Here is a 12404-nt window from a genome sequence, read left to right on the forward strand (position 1 = left end):
TAAAGGTGGTGGAGTAGCATTGTATATTAACGATGAGGTAGAGTATAAGGAAATTAGAAGTGATAGAACGGATAAAATAGAATCTTGGTCAACATCACATGGGGAAAGAAAGGTAACAGAGGCTGCACTGCGACACTGTGTGGGGGCTGCTACAGACTTCCAAGATTTGATTTGGATATGGATAGTGACATCTTTATTATTTTTAATGAAAAATATTGGAAATTTTGTGATTATGGGAGACTTTAATATGCCAGATATTGATTGGAGAACAAGTACTACTAATAATGGTAGGGCCCAGATATTTCTGGATGTGGTAGCTCATAAATTTCTTCACCAAATAGCCCTGAAATGAACAAGAGGTGATACCATTTTAGATTTAGTTTTGGTAAGTAGCAAGAACCTCATAGAAGAACTGGCCGTAGAGGACAATTTTGGTTTAAGTGATCATGAGTTAATTCAGTTTAAACTAAATGGAAAGATAAACAAAAATAGATCTGCAACTAGAGCCCTTGATTTCAAAAGGGAAAACTTAAAAAATATTAAAGGAATTAGTTAGAGAAGTGGACTAGAACTCAAGATCTGAATGTGAGGCCTTGTCTACACTACAAGACTATTTCGAATCTACTTAAGTCGAATTTGTGGATTCGACCTTATGAAGTCGAATTTGTGTATCCACAGTAAATACACTAATTCGAATTTCTGAGTCCACAGTAACGGGGCTGGCGTCGACTTTGGAAGCGGTGCACTGTGGGAAGCTATCCCACAGTTCCCGCAGTCCCTGCTGCCCATTGGAATGCTGGGTAGAGCTCCCAATGCCTCCTGGGGGAAAAATGTGTCGAGGGTGCTTTTGGGTAACTGTTGTCATTGAACCGTCAATCACGCCCTCCCTCCCTGAAAGCTCCGGCGGGAAATCTGTTCGCGCCCTTCTCTTGTCAGTTACAGCGCGTACGCCACAGCACTGCGAGCATGGAGCCCGCTGCGATCATCGCTGCACTTATGGCCGTTGTCAACTCCTCGCACCTTATCGTCCACCTCTTCCACAGTCAGCTGCTGAGAAATCGGGCGAGGAGGCTCCGGCAGCGCGGTGAGGACAGGAATTCACAGAGTGGCGCAGACCTCTCACAAAGCAGGGTACGCCGCGCAGTGGAGATCATGGTGGCAATGGGTCAAGTTCATGGTGTGGAACGGCGATTCTGGGCCCGGGAAACAAGCACGGACTGGTGGGACCGCATAGTGCTGCAGGTCTGGGATGAATCACAGTGGCTGCGGAACTTCAGGATGCGTAAGGGCACTTTCCTTGAACTCTGTGACTTGCTGTCCCCTGCCCTGAAGCGCCAGGACACCCGGATGCGAGCAGCCCTGAGTGTGCAGAAGCGAGTGGCCATAGCCCTCTGGAAACTTGCAACGCTAGACAGCTACCGGTCAGTAGCGAACCACTTTGGCGTGGGCAAATCTACCGTGGGGGTTGCTGTGATTGAAGTAGCCCACGCAATCGTTGAGCAACTTCTCTCAAAGGTAGTGACTCTCGGAAACGTCCAGGACATCATAGATGGCTTCGCCGCGATGGGATTCCCAAACTGCGGTGGGGCTATAGATGGAACTCACATCCCTATCCTGGCACCAGCCCACCAGGCCAGCGAGTACATTAACCGAAAGGGCTACTTTTCAATGGTGCTGCAAGCACTGGTAGACCATAGGGGACGTTTTACCAACATCTTCGTTGGGTGGGCGGGCAAGGTTCATGACGCGCGTGTGTTCAGGAACTCTGGTCTGTTTAAACGCCTCCAAGCAGGTACTTTCTTCCCGGACCACAAACTAACGGTTGGGGATGTGCAGATGCCTACAGTGATCCTCGGGGACCCAGCCTACCCGCTAATGCCCTGGCTCATGAAGCCCTATACAGGCGCCTTGGACAGAGAGAAGGAACTCTTCAACTACCGGCTGAGCAAGTGCAGAATGGTGGTGGAGTGTGCTTTCGGACGTCTCAAGGGGAGATGGCGGAGCTTACTGACTCGCTCGGACATCAGCAAAAAGAATATCCCCGTAGTTATTGCTGCTTGCTGTGTGCTACACAATCTCTGTGAGAGCAAGGGCGAGACCTTTTTGTCCGGATGGGAGGTTGAGGCAAATCGCCTGGCTGCAGTTTACGCTCAGCCAGACACCCGTGCCGAGAGAATATCCCAGCGGGAAGCGCTGTGTATCCGGGAGGCTTTGAAAGCAAGTTTCCTCGGAGAGCAGGGTAACCTATGACTCTCCACTTGCTTTCAAGAGAAACTGACCCTGGGCCTGTGTCTGTATGTGTCGATTTCGATCTGCGGTTACATACCCCGTTCTCAAAGTTTCCCCCACTTCCAAAGCACGTTTTAAAGCAAATTAATTGTTACACTCATTATTAATAAATCTTTGTTTTACTTTGCATTTCTGTTCAGGTGTTGAAACATGGACGCATACTGTGCTGGGCACGGTGTGCACTGATGTACAGACCGCTTGTTCCATAGAGGAATGACATCCTCCTGCTCCTACATAGGTCTCTGGGGTGGGGGACGGTTGCAAGTGGTTGTGCATAAAGGGGAGGGATTGCAGGAAGGGGTGGGTTTGCAGGAAGGGGCGAGTGGTGCCTTCTTTGGATAGGGGTTTGGATGACGGCATTGGGCTGCGGGTTTGGGCGTAGGAAGGGGTGAGGGGTGTGGGGGAAGGGTGAGTATCTGTCCGTGGATGAGGGCTCTTGTTGGGGCTCAGGGCAGCGGAGAGGCTCGTTGCTACGGTGGAAGTTCATGGTAAGGGCAGCGTGCCTTAACATTAAGGGGGTGGCAGGCGCTAGGACCCTGGACAAGCATACACATCACAGAATGACCCGGGGCAGCATACACCACACAGAGTGACCCTGGTGCCTACTGACTGCAGTGTGTGTGTGCCCTGCAGTTGATCATGGCCCCAAGTCTGTACCCTGGTAATGTAGGCTATACCGTGCAATTATAAATCCCCTCCCCCCCCATACACAAAAAAATCCTCTGACACGAAAGACGTGACCGAAACAGTGAATAACAGCAAACAGCTTTTAATAATCTAATACACAATGGGGGGATGAAACTTGGATTTGGGACTGGGTGAGCCTGTAAGGGAAGCACTTCTACAAATTTATAGCGTGAGAGGTGTGTGGTACATTAGCGCTATGCAGTGGTGCAGTGACAGTTCTCACGGCCCCTACCGCCCCTCCGTCTTGTACTTTTGGGTGGGGGGGGGCAGGACTTCTTGGCGGGGGAGGGCGGTTGCAGATACACTGCAGGGGGGCTCTGTCCTCCTGCCTGCGGTCCTGCAGAACATCAACAAGGCGTCAGAGCGTGTCCGTTTGCTCCCTCATTAGCCCAAGCAGCGTTTGAGTCGCCTGCTGGTCTTCCTGCCGCCACCTGTCCTCCCGTTCGATGTGTGTGCAATGCTGTTGACATAGGGTCTCCCTCCACTGTCTCTGCTCTGCCGCCTCGGCTCTGGAGCAGGCCATCAGTTCCGCGAACATCTCGTCCCTAGTCTTTTTCTTTCGCCGCCTAATCTGCGCCAGCCTCTGCGAGGGGGATGCCGGGGCAGTCCGGGAAAGAGCCGCAGCTGTGTGATGGGAAAAGTAACTGATTTCCTTGAACAGATACATGTTTGCGAACAGTGAACACAGTCTAGTCAGTTTCTCTGAACAAGACCATACAGGGCAACAAGTCTCACGAGATCTCAGGACAAGTTCGAGATTTCGGAATACACTCTCATTGGCTGCGGCATTGCACAGGAGAGCGGACAAGTGGGGAGAGACAGCTGAATCCGTCTAGCAGACAGTCCTGGTAAGCCTTACAGTACATTCTGCTTATCAGTTAATGGATAGCTGTGCCCTCCCGCTAAAGGCAATCTGGAAATCATATACTCTGACCCTTTTCCAGCCACTCCCGCCAGTGCACGGGAAAGATCAATGTATGCTTTTCCTATGTGGCCTACAACACGTGGCTGTTAAGCGAGGGTCATTGTTATGCAAAGTAAAAGTCAACCATTCACAACAGTAACAATACACTAATTGCCCTAATTAGATGCAGCATTTCATGAACGAGATCACCCTGATGCGGGTCCCTCGGAGTCACAAAGAGCGGATGCTAAGGGAAGCCCTGCAGAGACCAGGACCATATGCGGCCATGCTTGTGGAGGCGATGATTCCCATCTACATAAGGATGTCCTGGCGCGGAAGAGTGTGCTTCCACGGAGCACCCAACAAGGCACCTCTCCCCAGGAACCTCCTGCGGAGGCTTTTCGAGGACCTAAATGAGACCTTTCTTGAATTGTCCCTGGAGGATTATTGTTCAATCCCTATATGTGTGGACCTACTTTTCATATAGTTTTTCATTGAAAATTTTATATATAGTATTTCTATTTTTTTATACCTGTTTTATAAAAAATAAATGTTTACATGTTTATAGCACTTACCGCCTGATCCTTCCCCTGATTCTGAGTCCGGGTTAACGGCCGGGGAGGGTTGGTAGGGGATCTCTGTGAGGGTGATGAAGAGATCCTGGCTGTCGGGGAAAGCGGTATTGTAAGCGCTGTCGCCTGCGCCGTCCTCCACAGACCCTTCCTCATCTTCCCCATCGGCGAACATCGAGGAGGAACTGTCCAGGTTCACTATGCCATCCACTGAGTCCACGGTCACTGGTGGGGCAGTGGTGGCAGACCCACCTAGAATGGCATGCAGTGCCTCGTAGAAGCGGCATGTCTGGGGCAGGGCTCCGGAGTGTCCGTTTGCCGCTCTGACTTTTTGGTAGCCTTGTCTCAGGTCCTTGATTTTCACGCGGCACTGCATTGCATCCCGGCTGTATCCTTTCTCTATCATTGCTTTGGAGACCTTCTCGAAGGTCTTTGCATTCCCCTTGCTGGAGCGCAGCTCCGACAGCACAGACTCCTCGCCCCACACACCGATCAGATCCAGGACTTCCCGGTCTGTCCATGCTGGGGACCTCTTTCTATTCTTGGATTGGCCGGACTCCTCTGCTGGAGAGCTCTGCATCGTTGCAGGTGCTGCAGAGCTCGCCCCGATGTCCAGCCAGGACGTCAGGTTCAAAGTGCCCAGACAGGAAAATGAATTCAAATTTTCCCGGGTCATTTCCTGTGTGGCTGGTCAGAGAATCCAAGCTCCGACTGCTGTCCAGAGCGTCAACAGAGTGGTGCACTGTGGGATAGCTCCCGGAGCTACTAAGTTCGATTTGCATCCACACCTAGCCTAATTCGAGCTAGCCATGTCGAATTTAGCGTTACTCCACCTGTCGGGGTGGAGTACCGAATTCAAACTAAAGAGCCCTCTAGTTCGAATTAAATGGCTTCCTGGTGTGGACGGTTGAGCGGTTAGTTCGAATTAACGCTGCTAAATTCGAATTAAAGTCCTAGTGTAGACCAGGCCTGAAGGCGGCTTTGGAATTACTTTAAGTCAAAGTTGCAGAAGCTATCTCAAACCTGCATCCCAAACAATGGGGAAAAATTGTAGGAAAGGGTTGCAGGCCAAATTAGATGAACAAGCATCACAAAACAGGTTATTAAGAGAAAACAGAAAGCCTGCAAGGAATGGAAAAGGGATGGATCAGCAAGGAAAGCTACCTCTTGCAGGTCAGAAAGTGTAGAGAAAAAGTGAGAACTGCCAAAAGCCAAGCAGAGCTGGACCTTGCAGAGGAAAACCAACAGTAAATGTTTCTTTAGCCATATAAATAAAAAAAAAACAAAGAAAGAAGAAGTGGAACTGCTAAATACTAAGGATGGGGTGGAAATTAAAGATAATCTAGGAATGGCCCAACACATAAACAAATATTTTGCCTCACTTTTTCATAAGAGTAATGAGAAACTTGGGGGCTGTGGCAGGGTGGCTAATGGGAAAAGGGATATGGAAGTAGAAATTACCACATCTGAGGTGGAAGAGAAACTCAAAGAAGCTTAATGGGACCAAATTGGGGGGCTTGGATAACCTCCATCTAAGAATATTAAAAAACTTGGCACATGAAATTACAAACCAAATAGCAAGGATTTTTAATTAATCCATAAACTCAGAGGTCATACCCTATGATTGGAGAATTGCAAATATAGTACCTATATTTAAGAAAGGGAGGAAAAAGGGATCTGGGAAACAACAGGTCGGTTAGTTTGACCTTAATTGTCTGCAATGTCTTAGAACAAGTATTGAAAGAGAGAAAGTAGTTAAGGACATAGAGGTAAACAGTAATTTGGATAAAATACAAATGGTTTCATAAAAGGTAGACTGTGCCAGACCAACTTGATCTCTTTATTTGATAAGTGAGTTTCTAGACAAAAGGAATGCAGTAGATCTAATCAACTTGGATTTCAGTAAGGCATTTGAAACAATTCCACATCGGAAATTATTAAATTGGAAAAGATGGGGATTAATATGACACTTGAAAGGTGGCTCAGAACCCTGGTTAAAGGGGAGACTACAACGGGTCATACTGAAAGATGAACTGTCAGGCTGGAGGAAGGTTACTAGTGGAGTTCCTCAGGGACTGGGATTGGTCTTGGGACCATTCTTATTTAACATTTTCATTCATGACCTTGGCACAAAAAATGAGAGTATGCTAATGCAATTTGCAGATGACACAAAGTTGGGAGGTATTGCCAATACGGAAGAGGGCTGGAATATCATACAAGAAGATTTGGATGACCTGGAAAACTGGAATAATAAAAATGGGATGAAATTTAATAGTGCAAAGTCAGGGACTAAAAAGAAGAATTTTTGGTATAAGCTGGGGGCACATCAGTTGGAAGCAACAGAGGAGGAGAAAGACTTGGTTAATTGGTCAGTCACAGGATGACTATGAGCTGCAAACGTGATGCAGCCATGAAAAAGGCCTAATGTGATCCTATGATGCATCAGGCGACGTATTTCCAGTAGAGATAGGAAAGTGTTATTACCATTACTCGACTCACTACTGAGACCTCATTTGGAATACTGTGTGCAATTCTGGTCTCCCATGTTTAAAAAAGATGAATTTAAACTGGAACAGGCGCAGAAGAGGGATACTATGATTGCTCCCTAAATACATCAGAGGGAGAACACCAGGGAGGGAGAGCAGTTATTTAAGTTAACGGCCAATGTTGGCACAAGAACAAATGGATACAAACTGGCCATCAATAAATTTAGGCTTGAAATCAGATGAACCACCCGAGAAGTGAAGTTCTGGAACAGCCTTCTATGGGGAATAGTGAGGGCAAGAAACCTAACATGTTTCAAGACTGGGTTTGATAAATTTATGGCAGGGATGGTAAAATGAGATTGCTTACAATGGTACATGGCCCATCTGCAACAGCTGTTAGCAAATATCTCCAACAGCTGGAGATGGGATACTAGTTGGGGAAGGCTCTCAGTTACAACAGAGAATTATTTCATGAGTGGCTGGCTGGTAGGTCTTGCACACATGCTTAGGGTCTAACTGACCACCTATGTGGTGTCGGGAAGGAATTCTCCCCCAACTGAAATTGGCAGAGACCCTGGGAGGTTTTTGCTTTCCTCAGCAGTGTTGGGCATGGGTCACATGCTGGTTTGAGCTACAGTAAATGGTGGATTCTCTGTAACTTGAAGTCTTTAAATCAAGATTTGAAGATTTCAGTAATTCAGACAGAGGTTGTGGGTCTATTAGAGGAGGGGGTGGGTGAGGTTCAGTGGCTTGCAATGCGTAGGAGGTCAGCCTAGATGATCATGATGGTCCCGTCTGCCCTTAAAGTCTATGAATCTATGAGTCTACGTGCTATTATTTTTGTTACTCTGTCTCCTCCAACTTGATCCACATGTTTGTCTCATCTACCTGCTTTGCCTTGTTTTTAGAGTACAAACTCATTGCGGCTTATATGTTTGCACAGCACCTAGTACAATAGAATTCTGATCTGGTTGGTCTCTAGGCACTACTGCAACATAATGTTAAATAATATTAAATTATTAATTATTATTTACATGATATCCAAATAGTGCTAGATACTTTACAGATGTAGAATAAGGCTCCTGTCTTGAAAAACATAATTAACTGAAAACATTCCAACTAAATACAGCCAAAGGAGTAGGGGAAGGAAGCAAACAATTGACAAAGGGATACAGAGGGGAAGAAGGAATATATGGAGGGTCAGAAATTAAATACGTGAGTACAAAGATATGAGGCAGGCATAGAAAAAACACTTGGATAAGGGAATGTCTGTGGTGTAGAAAATGAAACAGCAGTGGTGTGGGTGAGTAGAAAATGAGATGCTGATCAGTGGGAAGGATTTTAAATGGTGGTGGGGGTTGGCAACAAGCTTATTGAAGAAGAAATGTTTTGAGGGAAGGGGAAGGGAAACAAATTCAACTGGAATGGTGGGCAGAGCAAAAATTAATTATGGAAGAGTAGAACAATTGAAATGAAGGGGCTGTGAACAGATTAACTGGGGAGTGGTTCTCCCCTTGGCCAGGGGAGAACTCCTACCCCTTTCCCTTATCCTCTCTCTCTCTCATTCCTTTCCTTTCCATCCATCCAGCTCACTATCCATCATTTTATTACGCACATTTATTCTGATTCTGAAGGACATCTAACACCACCTTTTCTGGAAGTGGTTTTATACCTATCTTCTTACAATTTCTCTTGTTAATTTTGAGATCAAAGAACCAAGTGATGACAAGAGAGGAAAAAAGGCAAAGGGGAAAGCTCCTTAGTCTCTTTCCTCCAAGAGGATCTGAAGAGAGATTGACAGTAGTAGCAAAGTGTTAGTCAAGTGTATAAACTGCTGATTGCAATTGTCATGATTGTCCAAAATGAATAAAAAGAGCAGAAGCATCTTGTAGACAGAAAAGACAAAAGGCATACACACTAAAAAAGTTCTTATAAACTAGCCAATTCGTATCCTGACCCACGAAGATCAAATTAAGGGGGGGGGATGACGATATCATCACGAGAGTTTAAAACAAGCTAGCCAAAAACCCTGGAACTAAGTTTAGATGACAAATTGTCAGTGTATTGCTGAGAGAGGTTGAATTCATTATTTTAATAATAATGAAGAGTGTACACTGGGGATGATAATGATATAGATGCTTATTACAGTAGCATCAAGCAGAGTGTCAGTACCCATACAAGTTCATATATTGGACATGGATTCATCATCTGTTGTGTTAACTCCAAAAGAGTCCTTTCTTAATTTTATAAATTACATTTTTTAACATATCATGTCATGTCTGAAATACAGACAAATTAGACTATTTGATTAATGGTTTGGCTTATCATTTGTCTGAGGAGACATCAAAAAGTGAAAAATTAAGTGCAACACTGTGTAGTCTCTGCCAACAAGACTAATGTTATGATGTCCAGAGAATTTTTACCGATAATAAATGAGAAAACAGCTTGCTGTTTGATCAGATCAGCTAGTCCAAGTCTCTCCAAACCAATTGTTTTTCTTTGGGCTCACTAATCTGTGGCTATGAAATATGATAAATTATATTTTTCTGATGCCATCTTAGCTCAATCTTTTACCTTGGAATCTAGTCTGAATTTTTTTTGGGTAAGAAAAACAGCAAATTGTATTGCCAGACTCTTAACTATGGCCTTCCGATCTAAACTGTCAGAGCAGCCGTCTATCCTAAATGTGGACTTGTCATGTCACATCCTTCCTCACTTTTGCCTGTTGTTCATTGAAATTCAGCAATAGCTATAGTAAAAGTCCTTTTTATCCTGCATCCTCAATTTTTGCCCCTACATTCTGGGAAATCCTGACTCTAAACACAAAATATTAGAATTTAGTAGAATCCATAAATGATTAAAGCATAAACAAGCAAAATATGAATGGCTAATACAAATGACACGCTAATTTAATACACTCACCAATGAAAAAAGTATTTAAAGAGGCAATGCAACTTGATGGGGAAAAAGCCACCAAGATTCCAAGACTCCAAAGCAATAATTTTAAGAGATAATTTTAATGAGGTTGGATAATTTATTAAATATATGAGATGATGAAACAGACATAGGTTTCATAGCAATGAACATCTTGGCATCCAAATGAGGATACTCATTGACACAACCCACAATATCTTAATCCTCAACTGAATATTTTGATATTTTGGCTATAGGCTAGATCTTATTAAACTCTGTGTCCTTGATAGAATAGGCTCAGTGGCTTTTCATATATTTAATTTTTTTTAAAAGAACCACTGTATGTCTGCTAGAATAAAACAAATAACATCTCCTCTTTACACGCTAGGAGAGGAGGCAGGCAGTATACTTGCAGATACTATTAATGCAAAAGCCTCTTGTAGGTGTGTCTTACCGGTTCTCCTGCACTGCCTGCTGCGTGATGGTAATAACAGATGAGACCCGGGATGGGCTGTTCACCTTTTGCCATGATAACAGCAGAACTGGTGTAGGATGGATGCTTCTAATGTACAATACATAACAGCTATGAATACAGTGACAGGAAAACATGAAACTATACAAGCAAAATGACTGAGAGGGAACAAGGGTGAATACAGGTGGGACACTGAAATGCCAAGTGCTTAGAAATTTATATGAGCACAATCAGTTTAGATCTCAGGTATTTTCTGCCCTTAAAAAATTGCACTAAATACTTAAGTCTTTGGCCATTTCAAAAGAACTATTTGACTTAATTAGACATTACATTTAAATTAATATTAACAAAAATTGCAACTTACAGTTGATAATTTACATCCCTTTTTGCTTTTAGTCCTGCAAACCTATATGTAATCAGGATTTTTTTATTTATGAGAAAATGATATTAGGTTGGAGGCATCATGGAAACATAATGGCTCAGTCCTGAACTTCATCTTTTGGGAGCAGGAATGCTGCTATTGTGTTTTAAATAAAAAGTGTTATACTGTCTTTTTGATTTACTTAAAATTAATTCCTTATCTGGATACACTTGTCAACAGCAACTGAAAAACAGCAGTTTAGTCAGTTGTAGGGTGGATGAACTTAAATAACCTTTCACAAGCATCTAGAAACACACAAACCTTAAATATGTATAAACTGAAGGCATGAAACAAAGGTAAAAGATACAGTGCTGCAACTAAAACAATACTATTGATTTGGAAAAACAAAATTATAGAGAAAATAGTATTTTAACCATTTTTGACATATTGAAATAATAAATTCTTCCAAGTACTATTTTAACAAATTATTGCAAGTCATTTTTCTTTTATACTCCAAAATTTCTAATCCTAGTCTTGGTAACATTTGCCTAATCAAACTGGCTAAAATAATGAAATTTAAATAGTAATGAGACCTATTTGTCGCAGCAGAATTCCACATCACTATGCCCCCATAACATGGATGTATATGGGGGGAATACCAGTAGCCTGGGTAGAATATTAGCTATTCTACAACCTTCTTGTCATATTTTTTTCCATTTTAGCTTCGGCAAAATCAATATTGTCCTTTTTAACAGAACTTTGTGATAGCAGGAAATGAAGTACCACCTACTGGAGGTAATACAGTCAGGCAGGGCAGGTGTTTTAAGTAAAAAAAAAATAACAATTCTAGGACTTCAGAAAATGGTATTGTAAAGTCCACAAAAGCATTAAGATAATAGCAGGGTATGTGTGGTACCTTACAAAGTTTGTGATAACTACCAAAACAGGGCTCGCATATTGTTGTGGAGCTGGATGGTACTGATTTTTAGGCTAAAATCCACCAGTTTGTAAAAACCAAAAAACAAACATGTTCCTAAAATGCAATTGGATGTTGGTGGAAAGTACCTGAGATAGAAACCTAAGTGCCCCTTATGCATATGGCTTAGACTCACCTTAGCTGCAATGGCTGCAGCAGTTATATGTGAAGAGGAACTGTCCTCTGTTGAGGCAACTCCACTATCCTTCTTCTCTTCCTCCTCTTCCTCGCACTGTACACCTTTGTCTTCTGTCTGTTTGTGTGGGCTGGTGGTTGGAGGAGGAGAAAGAGGAGGTGGCGGTGAAGGTAGGTCTTCAAGTTCGTCGTGTACCTCCTTTACTTTTACAATGGCATCCCGCAAAAGGTCAATGGCATGAGGTAGGGCTGGCAGTATAAACTGAAAACATTCCTATGTACAAGAAGAGAAATGACAATGAAGAGTTACCTACAGACGAAAATAGGGATTTGACTTCTCTTTCAGTAAGGAGTATCTGGGGTTTAGATTAGATTTTCCATCCGATCAAAAATTAACACCCAATTTCTGATGGGAGAAGAATCAAGTGAAAATCTAATAGATTAATCAAAGGTGAAGTGGGCGCTATATAGTATTATTTTTCATAGGATCATACACAAGAACACTTTGTTGTGCAACAGTTAAAACTGCTAAAATTAACCAACCAATATTACAAACATAAAAATCTAGGATATCAACAGTTCAGTCACTGTACACACCATCCAGTAACC

The 12404-nt window shown here is 43.5% G+C and overlaps 1 protein-coding gene across 10 annotated transcripts in view; it reads right to left on the reverse strand.

Annotated features, from left to right (window-relative positions):
* Positions 1-12404, reverse strand: part of GPHN (gephyrin) — a 602360-nt gene that overhangs the window by 180327 nt on the left and 409629 nt on the right. For 7 of the 10 annotated variants that reach the window (XM_045012251.1, XM_045012252.1, XM_045012250.1 and 4 more), the window contains 2 exons: positions 11797-12069; positions 10306-10413 (listed from right to left, as the gene is read on the reverse strand). In XM_045012251.1, coding sequence (XP_044868186.1) covers positions 10306-10413; positions 11797-12069 — 381 coding nt within the window. The remainder of the gene's footprint in view (positions 1-10305; positions 10414-11796; positions 12070-12404) is intronic. The other 3 variants (XM_045012253.1, XM_045012256.1, XM_045012255.1) reach the window with 1 other exon arrangement.

The sequence above is a fragment of the Mauremys mutica genome, chromosome 4 (assembly GCF_020497125.1).
Source record: "Mauremys mutica isolate MM-2020 ecotype Southern chromosome 4, ASM2049712v1, whole genome shotgun sequence".
NCBI lineage: Eukaryota > Metazoa > Chordata > Testudines > Geoemydidae > Mauremys > Mauremys mutica.